We start from the raw sequence: 22,874 nt of genomic DNA on the forward strand, positions 1-22,874 counted from the left end.
CACGTTTATTCTCATAATTTAGACTTTTTTCTCAGAATTGTGAGTTTCATGAGTTTCAAACTTTTTCTCACAGTTTCTGAGAAATGTAAATTCGAGACAGAATGTGAGATGTTAATTGCAAGTTAACATCAACAACACAACTGCGAGGAAAAAGTCTGAATTGTGAAATTTAAACTCAGAATTGTGAGGGGAAAAAAAGTCTGAATTGTAAGAAAAAAGTCCAGTTACCTTTTTTATGTTTTTATTCCACGGCGGAGCTTCAATATTAGACAAATTCAAAAACCAAAGCCTCCATAAATGCTCATTTCTGGCATTATAATATGAATGAATATGATCACACACCGAGTAATAAATGTCTGTCATTTGCAGGAGATTTTTGGTACTGCCGTTCTCCTGCATCTCAATAGTCTCTCGGCCCCACTCCATAGACACTCGATTACTCTTAGGAAACTCTGCGTAGGGCGACATCTGAAGTTCTCCACTTTTGAAAATCATTTTGTTGATGTCATTTTTGTCCTTTCTGAGAATGCAACAAACAAAAATATTTTTGAGACATTTTTGTAGTTTAAAATTTCCCAAGATATTTATCTGTTGCATATATATCATTAGCTTACTTGCAGCAGGTGACTACAAGGGCAATGACGACAATCAACAGAAGAGCTCCTCCAGCAGGAGAGACCACCACGGCTATCAGCTTATAGACTATTAAACACAAGATCATTTTAGCGACAAAGTTCTTTTATTTATTGACAAGTCTGAAAATAATACAATTTAACTGAATGATACATTTTCCACAAGCTTTATATATCACACCGCTAAATAATCAAGTTATAAAATAAAGCTAATTTTAAAGATTTTAATATTAAAGATTTTATAAATAAAAATAAAATGTAAATTAAAATAAAATAAAATCTTACAATTATTGCAGTTGAAACCTCCAAATCCAAACATGCACCTGAGGAAGTTAAAAAGAAGTTTGTTTTTTCTGCAAAAACACATATGTGACCCTGGACCACAAAACCAGTCATAAGGGTCAATTTTTTGAAATTGAGATTTATACATCATCTGAAAGCTGAAAAAAAAAAAGCTTTTCATTGATGTATGGTTTGTTATGATAGGACAATATTTTGCCGAGAGACAACTATTTGAAAATCTGGAATCTGAGGGTGCAAAAAAATCTAAATACTGAGAAAATCGCCTTTAAAGTTGTCCAAATGAAGTTCTTAGCAATGCATATTACTAATCAAAAATTAAGTTTTAATATATTTACGGTAGGAAATTTACAAAATATCTTCATGGAACATGATCTTTACTTAATATCCTAATGATTTTTGGCATAAAAGAAAAATCGATAATTTTGACCCATACAATGTTTTTTTTGGCTATTGCTACAAATATACCCCAGCGACTTAAGACTGGTTTTGTGGTCCAGGGTCACATATGTACAAAACAAATACTAATACACAATACCAGACAAAATGTTGGACAAAATGAACTCAATTTTTTTCCCATGATCTTAAAAAGCTTTTGATCTAAAGGCTTATGCCTGAAAGTGGAAATGGATGAGTTGGACCGGATAGTGAAGGAAAGCAGCCAACATGCAACAAGCATGCCCAGCTTAAATGGGAACTCCTTCAAAACTGTTTAAAAAGCATCTCAGGTGGCACCTCATGAAGTTGAGAGAATGCCCAGGGTGGTTAAAGCTGTAAAGAGTGGCTATGTTGAAGAAGCTAAAAACAGGGTTTTTATCGTTAACTAAAACTAAAACTATAAAAAAATATATATATTAATTGAAATAAATGTTAAGTGAAAAAAGTATTTTATTTTGTTTCATATAGTTTAAGTTGATGTACTAAAATAACTAAAACTCAAACAAAATAAAATGAATAAATACCACATTACAAAATCTTTAATTAAAGTTAAAGTGAAAACAAAATATTTAAAAAAAAATCTAATTCAAAATATTACCAATAACTATACAGTATATCAATGATACTAATACAAGATTTTAGCCACTACTTCATACTTCCATTTGTGCTATTTCATAGTTTTGAATGACTTTATAATTCTAAACTGGGGAAAAACAATAATCTATAATTAGTAGGTGTGACTGGTAATTTTTACTTAAAATGCATTTAAAAACCACATACTTACTCAACACAGCTGCCATTAACAAGTTTGTGTCCATCTCCACAGTCTAAAGAAAACATTGCAATATTTAAATGAAATAAAAAAAATTAAATGAGAAACTTGGTATTCTTTAGTACAAGTGTCCCACAAAGTCCCACAGTTTAAATGTATTCAATCAAAGAACTGAAAAGACACAAGTGAATGTTGTACCTCTGCAGGTCATGTCCCCTGGATTCTTTTTAAAGTATCCTGGGTGGCACTGACAGTATGGGGTTCCGCTAGTGTCCGTGCACACAGAGGACTGCGAATCACACTTGGTGTTCTGGGCCAAACACAGGCTCTCCGCTAAACAGAAAGAAGTTCTTCAGAACAAATGGCTTCCGAGAGATAAACCGTATGACAAAGAGCTTTACAAAATATTATTTTAGGAGCCTCAAGACTGTGTTATCTGTGTATATTGTGTGACTGGTATTATCATATCTCTGAAGTGGCGGAGTGGAGCGGAGGATCTGAGATAAGAGTATGATGCATACGATGAGCGCTGAATGGTACCGTGATAGGAGAGATGGTGCTGAAGCTTAATGGTGCAGTGGGAGTACGTCCGGCTACAGTTGCTCAGGGACATCTGGATGCTGTTGTAGACATCCGTGCTGGTCACATTGGTGGGGAGTGAAAACATGTTCACTGCTAAGATCTGCACACCTTCTCCATCTCTGCATCAGGCATTTGCATTCACATGAGTGAACAAAATAAAATAATGGGTCCCACTTTATATTAAGTGGCCTTAACTACTATGTACTTACATTTAAATTAATAATTTAGTACAATGCACTTATTGTGTACATACATGTTTTTACATTGTACTTATATTTGAAAAATATCTGTTTATAGTTACACTGTTGACCCATCCCTTACACCTTAACCCACCCTTAAACCCACCCATACCAACAAACCTGTCCCTAACCTTACCCGTATCCCACCTCAAACATAGTAGTTAAGGCCACTTAATATAAAGTGGGACCAAATAATGCCCTGAATTCAAGTTAGAAATGAAAATATGAATTTACATATAATAATAATATGAATGACTGAAACATTGCAACAGGTAGGTGATATGAACAAAATCTCTACTGATAACAGTATCACACAATTTTTGGATGGAAATTAAATGCTTTATCAATTAGAGAATGGATATATTTATATGACTGATTGTAAGTAAGTTTGGGATCAGTAATATTTTTTTAAGAAATACTTTTATTCAGCAAGGATGCATTAAATTGATCAAAAGTGACGGTAAAGACATTTATAACGTTACAAAAGATACCTATTTTAAATAAATGCTGCTCTTTCGAACTTTCTATGCATCAAAGAATCCTGAAAAAAAGTACCACAGTGCACAGAAATATTAAGCAGCACAATCATGTTCAACATTAGACATTTCTGAAGGATCATGTGACACTGAAGACTGGAGTAAAGGCTGCGGAAAATTCAGCGTTTGCCATCACAGGGATAAAATGTTTTTACTAAAATACGTTTTTTTTACTATATTTTTGATCAAATAAATGCAGCCTTGGTGAGCATAAGAGGCCTTTCAAAAAACAAAAATCTTAGCCGCATGGTACAGTTGTTTTTTTGGTGCTCCGTATGGCCAATTACTGCTGGGTCTCTGGAAGATCAGTAGAAACGTACCTTTTACCCAAAGTGGAGCGTCGGTAACCATGGAAGATGGAGAGCGAGGCATTGAGCTGAAAAACCAATACACAAATGTATCAAATTAACCTCAACTCCATGTTTCGTACATCACTTTATCATGTTAAACCAATTACATTCTCTGTTGGTTTCTGCATTAGCAGATTGGCTGATTGGCTGTGGGTTGTAAGGCTGTAAGGTGAAGAAGTCAGGTGTGAGATGCAATGGTGTGATAGTCAGATGAGAGAATACAATGCTGCATACCAGCTGTAAAATCTCTCTGTGTAGCTCATGCAGACCTGAACTTCTGAGATGCACTGAGCTGTTGACGGTGAAAGTGCCCAAAAATGTCTTCACTGCAAGGAAAAGCCAAAGCAAATACAGTAAGGGTATCATAGGGTTATCACCAAAATATATGTATGCACTCTGGACATTATTTTATTGTAGACAACTGACCACCTACCTTGTGTACAACTTCGGCCATCCTCCAAGTCAAAGCCCAGGGCACATTCACAGCTGAAAGAGCCACCTGTGTTGACACACACTGAACCCTGTGGGCACGGACTTCTCACACACTCATCCACATCTACAGAAAAACACACCGCCTAATCAGTCATTGTTCATTTTTGTCACGAAACCCTGATGAAAACAAGCACTACTTTACTAGACACATTTGAGATTAATTATGGACTAATGTTATGTGATCATCTTCAAACTTGTTTTAAAAAATGGAAGAAAATGGAAATACTGACCACATAGAAAACAAATATAATTTTAATGGATGTATTTAAATTAATATAATTCAATGTATTTATGTTATATTATATTCTATGTGGTCAATATTTCCAGTTTCCTCCATTTTTTTAAACAAAAAAGTTTGAAGCTGGTCATTCGTCCATAATTAGTCACATTACCACATGCCACAATATGTAGTCTAGCCTGTCACTTGCCTGTGACTAGCATAATTAAAACCTATAATTTGATATTACAGCATTGGAGCTGTGGCATTATGGATAGGTCAATTCCTGTTCCTGTTTGTCACTGTACTTTTAACATTCAGATTTGTGACTGCCATATCCAAGATGAAAGATGGTCCAGTCTGGTTGTTAGAGTACATTTAAGTGTGCTTCTTACCTTCCGTGCAGAAGGGTCCTGTCCATGCAGGCAGACACTGGCAGTGGTAACTTCCTTTAGCTGATCTAACACAGCTGCCTCCATTTGCACAAGTTTGAGGCCCACACACACAATCTACAGAGGAGAAAGAGATGGTTTGAATAGTTCAGAAGTCAATCAAATGAACAGGTGAATTCACAAACAATGTAAAAGTAAACAGTGGAAAAACTGTTAACATTAAGATCTTTATGACACAAGTGTGGTTGCCAGAGTGGTTGCTAAGGTATTCTACAGAATTTTTAACACTATGCTATACAGTTACTAGAGTAATGCTTACTAGTCTGAATCAAAATAGCCAACCCAAGTCTCTATTTCAGTCTAAGTCTATGGGATTTGTTTGTCTGTTCTATCGTCTGCTAAAAAACTCAAAGGAATTATTGTATCCACCCAAAAATAAAAATTCTGTCATCATTTATTAATTTTTTTTCTTCCGTGGAACATAAAAGATTTCTCAAGATAATTTGAGAAATACTGCAGTTTCATGTTCATATAATGGAAGTCAGCGGCCTCTAATGTTCTTCTAAATATCTTATTTTTTGTTCCACAAAATAACACTAAATACTAATAACTGAATAATAGTGTTAAATGTCATCTTTATGAAATTTTAAAATAAATGTATATTTTCCATACAGTACAAGTATTTATTTTTTCCATTTATTTAGATAAATGCACACTACTTAACATTTAGGGTTTTTGGGTTTTAAAAGTTGCTTATGCTCGCCAATGCTGCTCTTATTTGATCAAAAATACAAATTAAAAAAATATATTTCAAATGCTGCTTTATATTTGAAATCATTCTTTGTTAAAACAGAAAGTTTAAAAGAGCAGCATTTATTTGAAATAAAAATCTTTTGTAACATTATAAATGTCTTTACTTTAATCATAACTTTTGAATGGTAGTGTATATAAATTGAATATTGCCCATTTATCGGTTATGAGCCAGAATTGTAATATCGTTGAATCCTTAACAAGCACCATTAATAATACCAACATGATGATTTGAATGACGCTATTTGCAAGTCACTGTATAAACACCAAAAGTCAAACATACCTGGTGATGCTGTTGACCTAAAAGGCATCTGCGTGGTCGTCGTTCCCATCTCTGTGGTGCTTCTGTCCGTGTGATTCCTGGTGGTTACCACCACAGTGGTCTTGGTCGAGGTGCTCTTGCTGTAAGGTGTTGTTGCACGTCTGCCATGTGCAGTAGTGTTCCCTGGCGTTGCCGTGCTGGTTTCTAAGTGCAAGGTGGTGACGTCAGCAGAATCAGATGTACTGGATGCCTGAGGTCCACCAGTAGGGGAGGTAAGCGGAAGCTGGGCTGTGGTGGGTGTCGTCCACAGCACCTGAACAACATCTGTGGTAACGATGGTAGTGTGTTCGGTTTGGGCTTGCGGTGTGGTGCTTGTTTGGAGCCGACGGGTGGTGACGGGAGGAATCATTGTAGTGAAAGTGTTGGTAGAACTGTAAAAAGTAGATGCCTCATCAGTGGCTTCCTCTGTAACCTGTGGCCTCTGAGTTGCTGGCATGGCAGATGTTGGCACCACTTCTGTGTTGGTCTGATCATCAGTTTTTGGGACGAAGGGTGGTTTGCCAGCAACGAACTTCGTAAATGAGTCACCAGTTGTGGTGGCTACATCTTCGAGCACTGGGGGTGCAGTGGTCACGCCCTGAATTGTTGTCTCCTCCACTGTGTGGGCTGGAGACCCTTCGGGTTCCTCATGGCCAGTTGAGCTGACAGATCCAGTAGAAAACTCAGTGGAAGCATCAGTATCCAGGGGATAAGTCACTGTGGAATCACGGCTCTGTTGGGATGTGCTAGTGGCATTGTGTTCACCGGAGGTAAAAGGTGGGATAGATGACACGGAGTCACTGGTTTCTGTATAAGATGCCCCACTAGTCACATATGTGGTGTCCACTTCCCCTTTATCTCTGTTGATCATTGTAAGAGGGGGTGTTGAATTTGTATTGTCATTATCAGACACCTGCTCAAAGGTCTGTCCTGTGACATTAGATTGTCCCGTCTGTGACTCAGTGCCGTGGGACAACGTTGACCACTCGGTCTCCAAAGAGTGGTCTTGAGTTGCATTGGTGGCATTATGATCTTCAAAAGTGGGCTCAGTCTGTTCAGACAATGTAGATACATCTTCTACGGTTTCCTCCTTGCCCTGGGTGGCTCCCGACGCTCTTACTTCCCATTTGGAAGTTTGAGAGACAGCATCAGAGGAGTTGGAGTCCTCAGTGTACGCAGAGGTGCTGTTGGAGGTCACAGAGAGCAGTGTGCGTTCCCTGACTCGGTTGGTTGTGGAAATGTAGGTGCTATCAGTGTGAGAGACCGAGTCGGTGGTGTCAACGTCTCTCAGATCCGTTACGGGAACCTCTCGCACTGTTCGAGCCTCTGTAACGGGATGGTTGCTGGTGATGCTGTGCGATGCTACTGATGGACTCTCCCATTGGGTTGTGGCATTATGGGCAAACTCTTTGTCAGTCTGCAGACGTTCAGTGGAATCGTCTGAGGTCATCCTCCAGTCAACTGTATTTGTAGAGATGATTAAAGGTTTTTCTGAATGTCCTGGTTTGAAAAAAAATTAAAAACAACATGTTGGAAACTATGCATTGTAAACTATCAAAATTGCAAAATCTATTGAAATTCAAGGAAGGGGAAATTTGAGAAGCATGTCCACTAGGGTGCGCTTCATGTGGTGTGAACCTTAGGAAACCTCATGAACTATGTGAGATGTTTTCAGAAGTGACTGCGGATGTAATGATTTTGGGTGGAGAACAATTGGCAGCCAAGCTCGTCTAACCTAACAAAAGCTTGGGCCCTAAAAATGGAGGGGATCTGATCCATTGGGACTTGCTGTTTCCTTCCTTAAGCTGACCTAGCAAAGTCCATATTACAGCGTTGTCACTGCCTGCATGGAGTTCATACACAGGCAAAACTATAATCAAGAGGACCTCTGACTATTTCGGCTATTTAAACAGAGTGGTTAAAAACATATTGAGTAGCATTACCTTTATGGTCAACAAATCATCCCTAGATACTCCAATATGATACAAATAAAGAAAACATGCTTTTTACCCAGTTCATAAAATATTTAACAGCTCTGATGCAGAACTTCCATTTAATTTTTTGTCTTTTATATGTGAATCAGTTAAATTAAGTACAGTAAGATATACTTGTTGCTTTGTTTCTTAGTAGGAAACTGCAACATGGCTCTGTTGTATATGACAACAAAATAAAATCATAACATACAACAATCATACTTCTGGTTTGTAGCAATTCATTCGAATCTGAATGAGTTATTGTGAAATGAATGTTCCCACAATATCTGTTGAAGCTGATATTAATGTGGAAAGCCATGATATGATTTTGGGTCATGTCACAATCCAAAAATGGACTCACTCACTGAAAACGCATTACAGGGATCTGTCAGCAGAAGATATTTCAGCTTGCATTACATTCAGGGATATTCAGTCAGCTCTAACTAATGGGGATGGAGAAAGGCCTTAAAACAAGCCGTTTCTACAGAAAGTAGATGATCTGGACAGTAATGCGTGAGATCAAAAAAAAGAGTCAATTACAGTGTTTTTTGTGCCTAACTCAGTGCATACTGATGCAAAATACAAAAAGATTGTGCTCAAACACAGCTGCAAAAAAATTTGAGATTTTTGGTTTGGAAAGCAAAATACATATTTATTAACTCACAACTTATACTAACCTTTATTTCCCATAAGTGTATCAAAAGGTGTATCGTCACATTTCCTCGGTTATGCATGTGAAAGTAAAGCTAGAATAATGTGTCACATAACTGATATCCCCATCCCCAAATCCTCTGATGTCTTAAATAAGATAAAAGGCTATAAATCCATATGGATTTTTTTTAAGACAAATTCTGCAACGTATACCTAGAAGGAGCGGCTAACGGCCAACATAATGGTAATATAAAATGATAGCATTAAAGTGTTTTAAAGACCCATTTTTAAATATATTTACTCAAAATTTACTACAAAATGTTTTAAAACAAAGTATATCAGAGCCAGTTCACTGCATTTAATACTATTTACTTAATTGCACACTTGATGCCAAAATGTCAGCAGGACAGATGACATGGAGTGGAAGTTCTCCAAATTAAATCACATAAATAAAACAAAAACAATCACTAACATAAACTGCATATTAAAAATAACTCATTGGCTCAAGAAAGTGGAACAGTTTATGAACCAGGATGATCATGAGCCAAGGAGGTCATTCATTAAAAGAGATGCTCTTCCAAAAACTGAGGAAACTGAGTGCAAGTAATCTCATTAGTTCAGACTTCACAATTGACCAAGTACTTCATCTGCATAATAAAAACATAGTTATTTTTACTTTTGGCATTTCCTGGCAACATGAATCACCATGAGCTAACCTTCTTACAAATGAGCAGAGACACAGTTGCTTGCTACCTGAACTAGAAATGTAATCGCAGCAGTTTATTTATTATTAGTGTCATCTGCACTTTACTGTCATGTTAGACTTCTTGTTTAGCAAACAAGGGGACCTTGGTTCAAATCCCAACCTTACATACAATCAGTTCGGGATTGATAGATCACTTTGTAGTTTAACATTATGGGAAAAAGCAGCTTTCGATTCTCATGCTAAATCATTTTTCCTTCACTAAGAAAAAGAAAGTCTAACAAGTTTGGAGCAACTGATTTGCAGAAACTGCAACTTGATTGACATGTAACATGAAAACATACAAGCAACATGAAAATAGGTGTTTTTCCCCTAGAATAATTGTTCTTTTTTTTTTTGGAAATGAAAGTTATTTTGGAAGAATTAACTTGGAGGGGGCACGTTCTAGTTTGAATGGGCACGGCACTTCTTGGTGTTATGAACTCAATGAAGTCAATCAAAATACAAGACAAAATTTACTTATAATCTGAAAATTAAACGCCCATGGTGCACATTAAACCTTTTACAAGCGTGACAGCAAATTAATTCACAATGCATGCACATTCCCGATTTTCAGACAAACATTAGTTTCCTTCAGATTTTCCAGGAAATAAAGCTCAGCCCACGGAGTACTACCTGAGAAATGCAGTAAATAAAAATATATATTTCAAGTGCTGCTCAGTTGAGTGATCAGTCAAGATTATTTAGTCCCATGTGTCCACTGTTTCAGTCCAGCTGGTTAGCAGGGCACGGTTGTGACATGCTCAGTTGGACTGAGAATGGACTATCTTGTCTGTGGTGGTGGTGATAAAGGAGGAGTGATGGTAACGATCACGCAAGGCAAAGTCTGCATTTTCCTCTGTTAGCTGCCTGGTTTCCATGCCGACAGCTGACAAAGAGGGTGTCACCACAATCTGGTCCTGAAAGGCCTCATCTCGCCTAAGAAGAGAGGCAAATGATTGGAAATGTGAGGTTCGGTTTTGTATATATTCATAGTTCTAATCACATCATCCACAATGGACTCTACCACATACCCACATAACAGTAATATGTTTGTAAGTGCTTTATTTAGTTTTAATTGAAGAACTCTCCTAACAAGCCAAGCTAAATAATAGTGTCATTAATCATTTAAAGATTTTCCATAGTGCATGAAGACAATAGCTTTGAATTTATCTTCATGTAACACTCAATGTCTCAGCTCATTTGGAATAGTAACATATACGAAAGAAAGGCACATAGTGTCAAGTTAACAAGATATCAATAAGCAAAACTGTTAACTCAGACTGATGTTCTGCAGAATGCCTGTAAAATAATCAGTACTTTTCTTTTGGACAGACAGAAATTCTGATCTGATCTATTTTTCAGTGTTTTCTGTATAAGCACTGGTGGAAACGTCCATGCCATTATTGTGGTATTTTCTGTATCAAGTAATCCTGGCTAGGGATGCACCGATGTTTTGGCTGCCAAAAATTGCATTTTTGGTTTTCGGCCGAAAATATGAGCAGAAATTAGTGTCCAGCACACAGGTTTCACTCTCCCTCTAGCCGTCATCACTGCGTGGTGTGATGCTCCGCTCTATGAATGTGCGTTCCTTTGTGCTGCTCACGACCCATGCGAACGCTACACTAATGTACTGCTCATGCAAAGTTTGCTCAAATAACGCGCCGACAGGAAATTTCTATGTAGTATACTTGTTCCTATTTGCAATAGCGCTACTGTGCTGTAACATGGCAATTCTGGTAAAAATTATGCTACCCTCTTGTGACGCTATGCTCTGCTCACATGCTCTGATAATAATAGCTTTGTAGTACTATACATTATTTGGATAATTAATTATTAAAAAAACGTTACAGCTGATTCTGTTGTATAGAACTGAATAAAAATAAATGAATATTATTTTATATTATTTCTGTCCAATTTTATTGTTACTTTCAATAAAAGTGTGGCTATTTTATTGGCTTGTGTTTTTTTTAATTCAGTATCACTAAAATTATTGAGTTAAATTACTTTATATTATTTAATAAAATAATAAATAAATATTACAAAGCATTCTCGGTTTCAGTTTTTGGCCAAGTGCATCCAGAATTTTCATTTCGGTGCATCCCTGATCCTGGCCTTAAACATCATGAAAAAAATGTAGATCAGACTTTTCCTGTCTAAGTAGGTGGTTCTTTGCCACACAAAGCTGCAATAAGGACCAGACTTTATGCTGGAAAAGTCAAGTCTGCCTACAGAGGACTATGCAACATACCTCCCCAAATTATGCAGCGAGGTCTTGAGGCAGCTGAAGAAACTGAAGCGAGCTGCTGCACCTGTGGGCAGAGAATATAATTTTATATTTCCTAACAAAAAAAGTCATCATCATGATGGATATATGCATAATACACCTCTATTTCTATTGGACTTTAATTTAAATAGTTGAAATAATCATCCTAATATCAAAATTGTGGCAAACCTATCAAAAAAAAATGGCTTTTAAGCTCTTAGCCTTAGTAGACCTACAAGTAATATATTTGTCTGAAATAAGCAGTGTGTGGCATCCGAAATGTTTTTCAGACAATTTTCAGTTTATTATGAGCAACTGGGGTTATTTCTCAATTTCTCAAAGATTATTCAAATCAAATAAAAGTTAGGTACAATTACAGTTACCTGTTGGCAAGCCTGGGCTTGTTGTTCCAATGTAGAGAAAGAGGATAAGGGCAACTGTAATGTTAATCAAGGCGTACATCCACTGGATAACAAACATTATCATAAAAGAGCACAATGCCTAAAGAAAGATAAAAACAGCATTACAAATTTGAGCTTACAAGCTTATTGCTTACAGGCTGGATCATTTTTGCCAAACTTACACCAACTAATGAAACCCAGTGGTTGCAAAATCTGCCGTAGACCGAACCCTGGATTGATCTTATTTCTGATCCTTCAAGATTTGTTTCTGAACCTGTGAACGAAAGGTATATAAGGTGTAATATAAATTTTGATCACTATATTGGACTATAGGAGTTTTGTAGAGAGTTATGTACCATTTCTGTCTATCTGTTCTCTTGGGAGTTGTTCAAGTTCAACTGGGCCAGAATTAGGCAAAGACTGTTTCCTCTTGGGTTCTGTTATAAGGACAGACTCCATAAGTCCTAACTGGCTACTGGTATCATCATCTAATCCAAAAGTTTGTTCCGCCTCCCTCTCATCTTTTCCTTTATCTAATGGTCCATTGCTGTTCAAGTCCAACCCAAAACTGTTCATCAGCGTTTCTTTAGCTGGAATCTTTGACTTCCTGCCCCGGGTCTTGGAGGCAGGAAAAGAAACTCTCTGTTCATCAGCGGTGTCCGTGCTGGCCAATGGAAATATTTGGTCCATGTCTTTGGTGAACTCCAGTAGTGTGCCGTTCACAGGTTCACTGATGGCTCCACTGCTGCCGTAATGGGGGTGAGTGCTAGACACAAGTGATCTTCTGGAGCTTGACTTCCTGATCAGCGTCGTCCTTTGCTGGACCTGCAGCTCATGGGTTTTCACCACACAGAAATAGCAATAATCAATTATGCTGTAGGTTAGCATGAAGTTGATGGTGACGATGGGAGCCAGTACATTGACCTGGCCGACAAAGATGAAGGCCATGGAGATCAAGCTGGTCAGACAGATGGCAGCCACAGGCGTCTTATTGGGCCCTCGCTATAATACATAAAAAGACAAGAGAAAGGCATATATATGGCTGTTACAAAACCTAGTGAGCTGCCTTATTGTCTAATCACTACATAGGCACCTTCTAAGGAAGCATCCCAACTACTTGTACATAGGTAGCGTCTCTGTGAGTTACTTATGTGAATTTATATATTTACAATAAACATTTGTCTGTTTTTCCTAAGCTCGTCACAATGCACTATGGGATTGGATAGGAACATAGTCATGTCTACTTCATCTACTTCACAAGTTTTTATTAATCTTTTGCAAGTTTGCATTATGGGTTTGGCTCCTGTACCCTCATTTCTTTCACGCTCTTCAGGTTATGTAATGAGCGAGTAAAAGTATCCAGTTAAAACATCCCAAAAAAAGACAACATCTCTCATGTCTCCTCAGAGCAGTCATTACCCAGATCCCATAAATCTCTGGGATGGAGGTGCTACTGCTACTGGCTGACACAGCTCCAGATCCACCAGGGTTGGTCTTTTCTGTGCTTCCTGCGTTTGTTCTGGGACTTTGATTCAGGGCGAGATGTCTCGGGCTAGCTTGTAGCCCATAGAGAGGGGTCAGACAGAGCTCAGGCGAGGGAAAGGGTGTGCTGTGCTTTTTGATAGCCACAATTGTTACAATTCATTCCTTCGCTTTTTTTGGGGTGCACTCTGGCACACTATAATTAGGAACTCATCCTGTCGTCTATGGAGCTACTCATTGAGCGTGAAAAAGTAAACAATTCATTAAAGTGGCACAAAGTGCATGAAAAACAAATGTTTAATTTCCCTTGTTATCCTATGTGAATTGTTAATGTTTGATAATTTATTAACATCCGAGAGAACTCATTATAAGAACATCCCTGATTTTCAAATGGATTATAAATCACAGAATAGATTTAGCCTTGATTCATCTAAATAAAAGGAACCTACAAAATGAACCACTGTTTAGCATAAAACCACACATCCTAGCATTCCCCGTTCTGAAAATAGCCACAATATAAACACATTAATATGGTTATCATCTCCCTGTAAGCACCCACCCCTTTCCCAAGAAATCCAAGAGCTGGAATGACTCTCTCCTGGGCGATACACTGGAGGATCCTGGGTGCACCGTACAGGCCGCCCATGCAGGAGGCCAGGGAGGAGATGTAGAGGCCCAGCAAAAACAGGAAACCAACCAAGGAGACCTGAGAAAAAAAAAAAAAACACAGAGGGGAAGAGAATGTAGAGAGCTCCACCCAGCTTTGTTCCGCTTGGCCAGACAGAAAAGAGCTTATAATATGTTGAAAATAAATTAAAGAAACAATATGTCATCTGACAGAACTCATAATGAGAGTGTGCAGTTACAAATAATACAGTATGATTATGTTTATGAAACCCCAACTTCTGTAACACCATAATGTGCAAAATGCACCTGTTTGCAGATTCAATATAATATTTAATATGCATTTTGTATGTAGAGTGTTAACCCCAAAACACCACCACCCACATTAAGGAACAGCTGGGGATCAGCCACATCCAGGCTAGAGCCTTACACATTCATAAACTATGTAGCTTAGTTCAGCAGCCCACTGTAATCTATGCTGACTGGCAGCTATGTGGCCATCAAACGTCAGGGTATGTGCAAGGTCAGTGCTCAACTGGGCTCCATTTTCATTCACACACTTACACCAGCTGTAGCATTTAGAATGACCTCAAATGCCTGTGCTATGAGGGCCTGCAGATGATTGGAATGACATTAGCATGACAATAAATGCAAATGTAACGTTTTATCTGTGGTTAATGTGCTATTCTCAAGTCTCACTTTCAGTTGAGACAATGAGTCTGAAACCCCAACTTCTGTAACACCATAATGTGCAAAATGCACCTGTTTGCAGATTCAATATAATATTTAATATGCATTTTGTATGTAGAGTGTTAACCCCAAAACACCACCGCCCACATTAAGGAACAGCTGGGGGTCAGCCACATCCAGGCTAGAGCCTTACACATTCATAAACTATGTAGCTTAGTTCAGCAGCCCAGTGTAATCTATGCTGACTGGCAGCTATGTGGCCATCAAACGTCAGGGTATGTGCAAGGTCAGTGCTCAACTGGGCTCCATTTTCATTCACACACTTACACCAGCTGTAGCATTTAGAATGACCTCAAATGCCTGTGCTATGAGGGCCTGCAGATGATTGGAATGACATTAGCATGACAATAAATGCAAATGTAACGTTTTATCTGTGGTTAATGTGCTATTCTCAAGTCTCACTTTCAGTTGAGACAATGAGTCTTAATAGTGGAAAAACCCATGGAAGATGGCCATCCTCTGAAGCCTGTAATAACATCAGATTACCTTTTCCGCTATTAAGAAATCATAGCGCAGCGCCTCTCTGGTGCAAATGGCTCCCAGTAAGAACACAAAGACGAGATACAGGAACCACCTGTGGATTCCCACAATACACAAGAGTCATTCATTCTATTTATAGAGAAGATATTAATAGACATTTATAATGTTACAAAACATTTCTATTTCAAATAAATGTTGTTTTTTAACTTTACATTCATTAAAGACTACTGAAAAAAATTTTTTTACACAAAATATTAGGCAGCACAACTGTTTTCAACATTGATAATAATGTTTTGAGCACCAAATCAGCATATAAGAATGATTTCTGAGTTTATTAAAATAGAAATGTTATTTTAAATTGTAATAATATTTCATAATATTACTGTTTTTACTGTATTCGTATGATCAATTAAATACAGCCTTGATGAGCATAAGAGATTTCTTTCAAAAACATTTAAAAAAAAAATCTTATCAACTATTACCGGACATACAGTATATCTCACACCGATTTATATATCATACACTTTTTTTGCAGGGCATTAAAGTGCCCCTATTATGCCATTTTTACGGTTCCTAATATTGTTTTGGGAGTCTCCTACAATAGGATTACATGCATGCAAGGTCAAAAAACACTTTCGTTTTCTCAAAATATGCATTTAATATCACCTCATTTTCCAGCGATTCTCAAACGATTCGTTCGAAGCAGTTCAAAGATTATCGTAATTCTGTTTCTCATAGTTTCATTTTGGCACCTACTCTAAAGTATGTGTACGGTCAACACAAATAGAGGCTAAAGATGAACTAAGGAAGAATTAAAGATTATTTCTGTGGCGGACAGAAACATACGAGGTGCAGACTGCGGCGAGAGTTCCCACGGGGATGTTGTGCTCAGGCCTCTGGAGATCAGAGCTCATGTTGAATCCCGCCATCACACCTACACACACACACAGGGTTACTAGAGACAAGGGGCCATTCAAACCCTGAACAACAGATAGAAGTACATATCAGAGCTCACTTGAAACACCTTTCTGACTTCTAATAGGAGCAAAAAGGAAACTTTGATCCCGACTGATTAGGGCCTCATATTGCTCAAATGAATTATTCAATCTTGCAGTCTTTGCAGGAGGCAAAAGCTGGTTTGCCTTGTGTATGGTAAAACAAGACAAGAATGAAGTGGGTTTTCTTACATTTATGGGTTTCTTACATTTTGTAGATAATTATTTATCTCATTTGTATATTATTACTGGTTTTATTTATATGATATTTGCCAATAAAAATAGTTAAATTGAAAGCATTATGAAAGGTGGGTTGAGATCACAAAATAATGCAGACTGAATTCGAACCTGAAGAGACAATTTGCACTTAACAGATTAACAAAATATGTGAATGTTAAATAATTATGATCCTAAACATTCAACACATTTAATCATATTTCTATATTATTCTGCAGGCTGGTCAGAAAACACAAGATTACTTCATAATATTTACAGCATAATATATAGTTTTTAAAAGTAAGAAAAAACACATCTGCATATAATTTTATGAAAAATGTGTTAATCGCTGTACATTTTTTCTAGAATATTTTAGAAAGAATGGTTTCATTTTGCTATCTGTAATATTACACTTAAAAATACTTTTCACACAATATGAATGGGTTTTTATGAATATAGCTGCCTTTGTATTTTATGAAGGAGGTGCCTCACAAAGGGATCATCATATTGGGTTCCTTGAAATCAAAAGTATTGTCTCAGACCACCTTGTCAAGCAGACATTGGGTGCAGTTTGCTGGTGCAAGTGACACCATGACACCATGCTTAGGCTGAAACCTCATTATACAACAAAAATGTGTTAAATAAGAGAAGAAATTCTGAGATTTCTGGGATGTCTGCATCCTAAATCCAACCACAGCTACTAACATACAGTACAGCTGCAAGTATTTGAGGCCACTGAAGTTATACAGGCTTATACTTCCCTAATAGCAAAAACAAATCCTCATATCAGCATAGTGTCGTTTAATCTCTGGTTTGCCTTGTGTATGGTAAAACAAGACAAGAATGAAGTGGGTTTTCTTACATTTATGGGTTTCTTACATTTTGTATATAATTATTTATCTCATTTGTATATTACTGGTTTTATTTATATGATATTTGCCAATGAAAATAGTTAAATTGAAAGCATTATGAAAGGTGGGTTGAGATCACAAAATAATGCAGACTGAATTCGAACCTGAAGAGACAATTTGCACTTAACAGATTAACAAAATATGTGAATGTTAAATGCTGGTTTGCCTTGTGTATGGTAAAACAAGACAAGAATGAAGTGGGTTTTCTTACATTTATGGGTTTCTTACATTTTGTAGATAATTATTTATCTCATTTGTATATTATTACTGGTTTTATTTATATGATATTTGCCAATAAAAATAGTTAAATTGAAAGCATTATGAAAGGTGGGTTGAGATCACAAAATAATGCAGACTGAATTCGAACCTGAAGAGACAATTTGCACTTAACTGTACACATCCTAAATCCAACCACAGCTACTAACATACAGTACAGCTGCAAGTATTTGAGGCCACTGAAGTTATACAGGCTTATACTTCCCTAATAGCAAAAACAAATCCTCATATCAGCATAGTGTCGTTTAATCAGTGGTTATTATATCACAGTTTAGCCTTTATTGTTTATGTGTGTAAAGTCACCTGTCGCCGCAGGAAAGAAAACCCCAAACACGGTGAAGAAAGTCTCGCCAGCTGTGTAGTCTGGCAGGGTGTTCTTACGCAGCAGATCCTCTGAATAGCCAACGAATCCATGCTCTGCAATAAACATGTTCAGCACAAGACAATGTTAGGAAAGACTGTTTATTACAAAATTCCGTTGGACTAAAGCATTACCGAGTGCTTTACGGAAAAAGTCTGCACTGACACAATGATAAGAATCAGATTCATCTCTGAAATCCCACTGTTTCCACTGAGTATATATGACACAAACATTACACACACAGTTATCCTGTAAATTAGAATCTTTATGAAAAGCAAAAGGAATTATTTTGGCCTTTTTGAAAAATCAGATATTTAGACAGACCAGTCTAAATATTTCATAACATTAAAACAAATTTTAGAAAACCTTCCTGAAGCAGAATTCAAGTTTCCACCTCTCTGCTTAAAACACAGGCTTGAATCATATGGTGTCGACGTTTACAAGAAAATATCCTCCTGTGCAAGACCACAAACCAGCATCCATGACGTACAATATTGATCTATCGCACACTGATACAATAACCCTTTTCTGCCTGAAATCAAAGGGAGGGGTTCCCTGGGGTACTGTGGGACAGACATCTGGTTTGAAACATGACAGGTATGGACTCCATAGCCATGCACAGACAGAGCCCCGCGTGTCTGTGGCTGACCATCACCGCCCTTTATGTAACAACCCGGGGGACAGACGCCCAGCCAAGATGCGTGCAAACCAAGGGCTGGCCTGTTTCTTGGGAATGCATGCAAAGTTCAATAGTTCTGCGCCGTGGACATGATGGAGGGAATGCTGGACTAAACTCTGGGTGTGTTCACAGGCAAACGAAACAATCCAAGAACAGGCGCCGCAGAACATTTACAGAAACAGTACTGAGAGATATCACCGTTGTGCTGAACAGTCACACGAGTGGTAATTTTCACTCAGGGTGGCAGTTATTAAAGTCTAGATAGCACTGACACTGTATGTTTCTGGAGGTTTGTGTACAAACAACAATACATAACGTATAGTAAATGCCACAGAAAGGTGCTCTTAATCGGTTAGTTCACCCAAAAAAAGCATTCACTCACCCTCATGTCAATCCAAACCAGTATGACTTTCTTTTTTAACAGAACTCAAAAGATGATGTTTGGAAGAATGTTTAAGTCACTGTTTTCCACATAAAACTGTGATTTTTACTGCTCCAAAAAGGACAAAAACAGCAACATAAATGTAGTCCATACGATTCATTGGCTATATTTCATGACTATCACACATGAACTTTGTGTGAGGAACAGGCTAAAAAACGTCAGGTCATTTTTCACTGATAATCTTTACTTTGCTCGAGCTCTCATATCTCCTTTATGCATATTTAATATGAAGACACAACAGAGGGAAGATTTTCAGTAAATAATGCAAAGAATTAAGCTAACATAAAACAGATGGTTTTAGAACTCCAAGGCCCCCTCATTGTCCACAGAATTCAAAGGCCCAATGACTTTTTCAGCTGTTCAGGATTTACTGGATAAGGATTAAGGAAAATGATTTTTTTAAATATATTTTAACTGATAAAATGGTTTTATTATTTACATGACTTTTCCATGTCTAGAAATCACACTTCATACCTTAAATATTCAGGTTTTTTAAGACCATGGGAACCTTGGTTTTTCAAAGACAAAAATATTGCTGAGGAGGTGAAATAAAATAAGAAATATTTATATTTTTAGTTATTTTGTCTTTTTTAATGCTTATTTTGTCTTAGTCATTTTAAGTCATCTTGAGGCTTCCTTGGAAATTTGCTGAGGCCTCCTATTGGGCCCCGGACCCCAGGTTGAAAACGACAACTTCGGAAGATTTGGATTAGCAAACATGTCAAATAGACTACTTTTAGGATAATTTTATGGTGCTTTTTCTTTTTTAGGACTTGGCAGTGAACACACACACACACACACAAAACAGCAGCTCTGTCATTCTTCAAAACATCTACTTTTGCATTCAATCAACAAAATAAAGTCATACTGGTTTGAAATTTTTTTTTTATTGAAATAATTCAATTAATAGATGACCTATGGACAAACATGTGTAAATAATAAACTATGGCTAATCGTTTTATGTCTCTTGAACTAAAAAAAAACCTTCAACTACACTACTATTCAAAAGTTGGGGATCTTTAAAAGGATTTTTTAAATGAATACTGCTGTGCATTAAATTGGTCAAAAGTGATAGTAAAGATTTTGTTGCAAAAACATCTATTTCGAATAATGCTGTTCTTTTAAACTTTTTATGCATCAAAGAACCAAAAAATAAGAATAAGAAAGTTTCAACTACAATATTAAGCTGCAAAACTGTTTTAAACTTTGATAATAATACAAAATGATTCTTGAGCTCCAAATCAGCATGTTAGAATGATTTCTGAAGGATCATGTGACACTGAAGATTTGAGCAATGACTGCTGAAAATCAGCTTTGCCTTTACAGGAATAAATTAAAAATACACAGCCTTGGTGAGCATAAGATAATTCTTTTACAAACAACCCCAAATTTCTGAACACTAGGGTACATATAATGCTTTGGTGTCAAACACAAAAAAATGAAACGCCAAATATTGTCTACTGACACATGTACATGTAAAGAAATGTCATGCTCGGAGATAAAAAAAAATATATAAACAATCACAATACACATGCAAGCCATATTGACACAGTGGATAAGAGCAGGGCCGTTACTGTTGCCCTCCCTGCCACCTTTCTAACTATTCAGATTGCAGTTTGGATATTTATAGTGACAGTCCTGATCTGAAGATTTAGAAGAGGAAGTGATGCTGTGGACGCTGCTAGCGAAGAACTCGGATCTGCTTCCTGCCTGCTCTTTTGTCTCAAGCCAAAAATGTGGGTGAGCCCGGTCAACACCCTTAACCTAAAACTTATGAGCGCATGTCAGTTTCCTGTCCAACTCTGGGTGCTTAAATAGAGTGTCTTTGAGGTTCGAGCTGAGATCCTACATAACACGAACATCATACCTTCATAAAACTACTGTATGTGAGTGGAAAAACAAGCCAGCTCTGAAGACCATGAGTAGACAAATCAGAAGATTCAGTTCTAGCACACTTTCATATTTTCATATAAAACCTAATTGTTATATTCCAGCAATATCTTCCCACCACTAGAACAGAATTTACACCAATAAAAGCCAGTCTAAAAGCCTACGGTAGTAGGAAAGCTCTTCTCACAGCTCCTCTTGTGTGGTAAAAGGCAGGAGGGAAGGGACAGAACTAGGAGGTGATCTCATTTTTTTGTTGTTAAATCTAGCACAAATGTGTTCACCACAATGGTATGAACACTCGAGAGGATTGTGCTTACATTTTCTTCATCTTTTCCAGTAATAACATTTTCAAAAGTTTTAACAAAACATTGAAGTAGGTAGCAATATTAAAAGATCATCAAACCTTCTTCTCCCATTTTGGATACATGAGCCTGGGCACACTGGTAGATTGGGTGTATAACTCAAACATATCCTTTACCGAGAATTATTTCACAACCAAGTTATGTGCAGCCCTTCAGCTTTCCGTTTTTAAAGGAATAGTTCACCCCGTACTAAACTGTGGGACCTCCTCCTTTATCCTTCAAATATATTTTCAAGTTCCAGAACATCATAAATGTATCACTCATGAAGACTATTTGACTAATTATGCATTATTTTTCTGAAGTCTTCTGAAGTCATTCTATAGCTTTGTGTCAAACTGATCTGAATGATTCATTCATAAATCAACTGATCCGGTTCTTGAGTTTAACTCGTAGTGCTTACCAGCTCACTGGAGGGGATGATTTTCACTGAATAATGGCATAAATGTCAGTCTGTTCCTCTCACAAAACTACAAAATGACCAAAGTAGTCTTGGAATATAGTCCATGACTCATATGAACTACTTATATATTTGATGGTGCTTTTGTGTAGTGTTTTGTTGTTGTTGTTTTTTTAAATATTGCATCAGATACGTTTTTCTGTTTGGCCAATAAGTGTCATGAGTGTGACTTATTTTGACAACTCATCAACTCAACTCTTTTGAAACCATCACCTGAGCATAGATGCACATAAGTGCAAATTTGCGGTCTTCATTCATTTATTGTCAATTCTGTCTAATAATAGAAAGGTAAATGTTATAATATTTTTTTAATATACTGTATACAGCATTCTGAAAATACACCACCCTGCTCTCTAAGATACTGGCATTGGAAAAAGAAAAAGAAAAGAGAGAGAGAACAAAAAAAAAAAAGAATTAAAAAATTCCAAATCAGTCAACCACTACTTTTGTTTCCTTGTTAAGAATAGACTACATTATTTAAATAGAGACATATTAGGTAATTTATTTCATCAAGGTGGTTTAAATGTTATTGACTTTGGAGTATCTAATGCTATATTTAAAATTAAATGGATTCAGAATTGTATTAAATCTAATAACCAATTATGGTACTATATCCCAAATTTAGTTTTTGACAAAATTGGTAGTATTAATTTTCTCCTCGGTTGTAATTTTGATATTAATAAAATTCCCATTAAGCTGTCTAACTTGGGGTTTTTTTCTCTTCTTCTTCCTTAATTTGCATTATTTTTTTACAATCATTGTCTTTTTGAATTTATTGACATTTTAGCTTTTATTGTCAATTTGTATGTGAATTGTCACTAAATAAAGCATTAAAAAAAAAAAAAAAAAAAAAAA

The 22,874-nt window shown here is 36.8% G+C and overlaps 2 protein-coding genes across 3 annotated transcripts in view; both read right to left on the reverse strand.

The window, feature by feature from the left end:
• Positions 1–7,568, reverse strand: part of LOC107714104 (protein HEG-like) — a 9,482-nt gene extending 1,914 nt beyond the window's left edge. Inside the window, exons 1-11 of the mRNA XM_016519847.1 lie at positions 6,044–7,568; positions 4,954–5,067; positions 4,283–4,405; positions 4,084–4,175; positions 3,820–3,875; positions 2,683–2,843; positions 2,341–2,475; positions 2,155–2,197; positions 918–955; positions 615–702; positions 343–520 (exon numbers count right to left, since the gene is read on the reverse strand). Coding sequence (XP_016375333.1) covers positions 343–520; positions 615–702; positions 918–955; positions 2,155–2,197; positions 2,341–2,475; positions 2,683–2,843; positions 3,820–3,875; positions 4,084–4,175; positions 4,283–4,405; positions 4,954–5,067; positions 6,044–7,511 — 2,496 coding nt within the window. The 5' untranslated portion in view covers positions 7,512–7,568. The remainder of the gene's footprint in view (positions 1–342; positions 521–614; positions 703–917; positions 956–2,154; positions 2,198–2,340; positions 2,476–2,682; positions 2,844–3,819; positions 3,876–4,083; positions 4,176–4,282; positions 4,406–4,953; positions 5,068–6,043) is intronic.
• Positions 7,569–9,357: 1,789 nt separating this feature from the next.
• Positions 9,358–22,874, reverse strand: part of LOC107714115 (solute carrier family 12 member 8-like) — a 22,447-nt gene continuing 8,930 nt past the window's right edge. For both annotated transcript variants that reach the window (XM_016519854.1, XM_016519863.1), the window contains 9 exons: positions 18,132–18,245; positions 16,277–16,364; positions 15,437–15,524; positions 14,136–14,282; positions 12,451–13,096; positions 12,277–12,368; positions 12,077–12,194; positions 11,679–11,739; positions 9,358–10,366 (listed from right to left, as the gene is read on the reverse strand). In XM_016519854.1, coding sequence (XP_016375340.1) covers positions 10,192–10,366; positions 11,679–11,739; positions 12,077–12,194; positions 12,277–12,368; positions 12,451–13,096; positions 14,136–14,282; positions 15,437–15,524; positions 16,277–16,364; positions 18,132–18,245 — 1,529 coding nt within the window. In that variant the 3' untranslated portion in view covers positions 9,358–10,191. The remainder of the gene's footprint in view (positions 10,367–11,678; positions 11,740–12,076; positions 12,195–12,276; positions 12,369–12,450; positions 13,097–14,135; positions 14,283–15,436; positions 15,525–16,276; positions 16,365–18,131; positions 18,246–22,874) is intronic.

The sequence above is a fragment of the Sinocyclocheilus rhinocerous genome, unplaced genomic scaffold (genome assembly GCF_001515625.1).
Source record: "Sinocyclocheilus rhinocerous isolate Xijiao unplaced genomic scaffold, SAMN03320098_v1.1 scaffold12, whole genome shotgun sequence".
In the NCBI taxonomy this organism is placed as follows: domain Eukaryota; kingdom Metazoa; phylum Chordata; class Actinopteri; order Cypriniformes; family Cyprinidae; genus Sinocyclocheilus; species Sinocyclocheilus rhinocerous.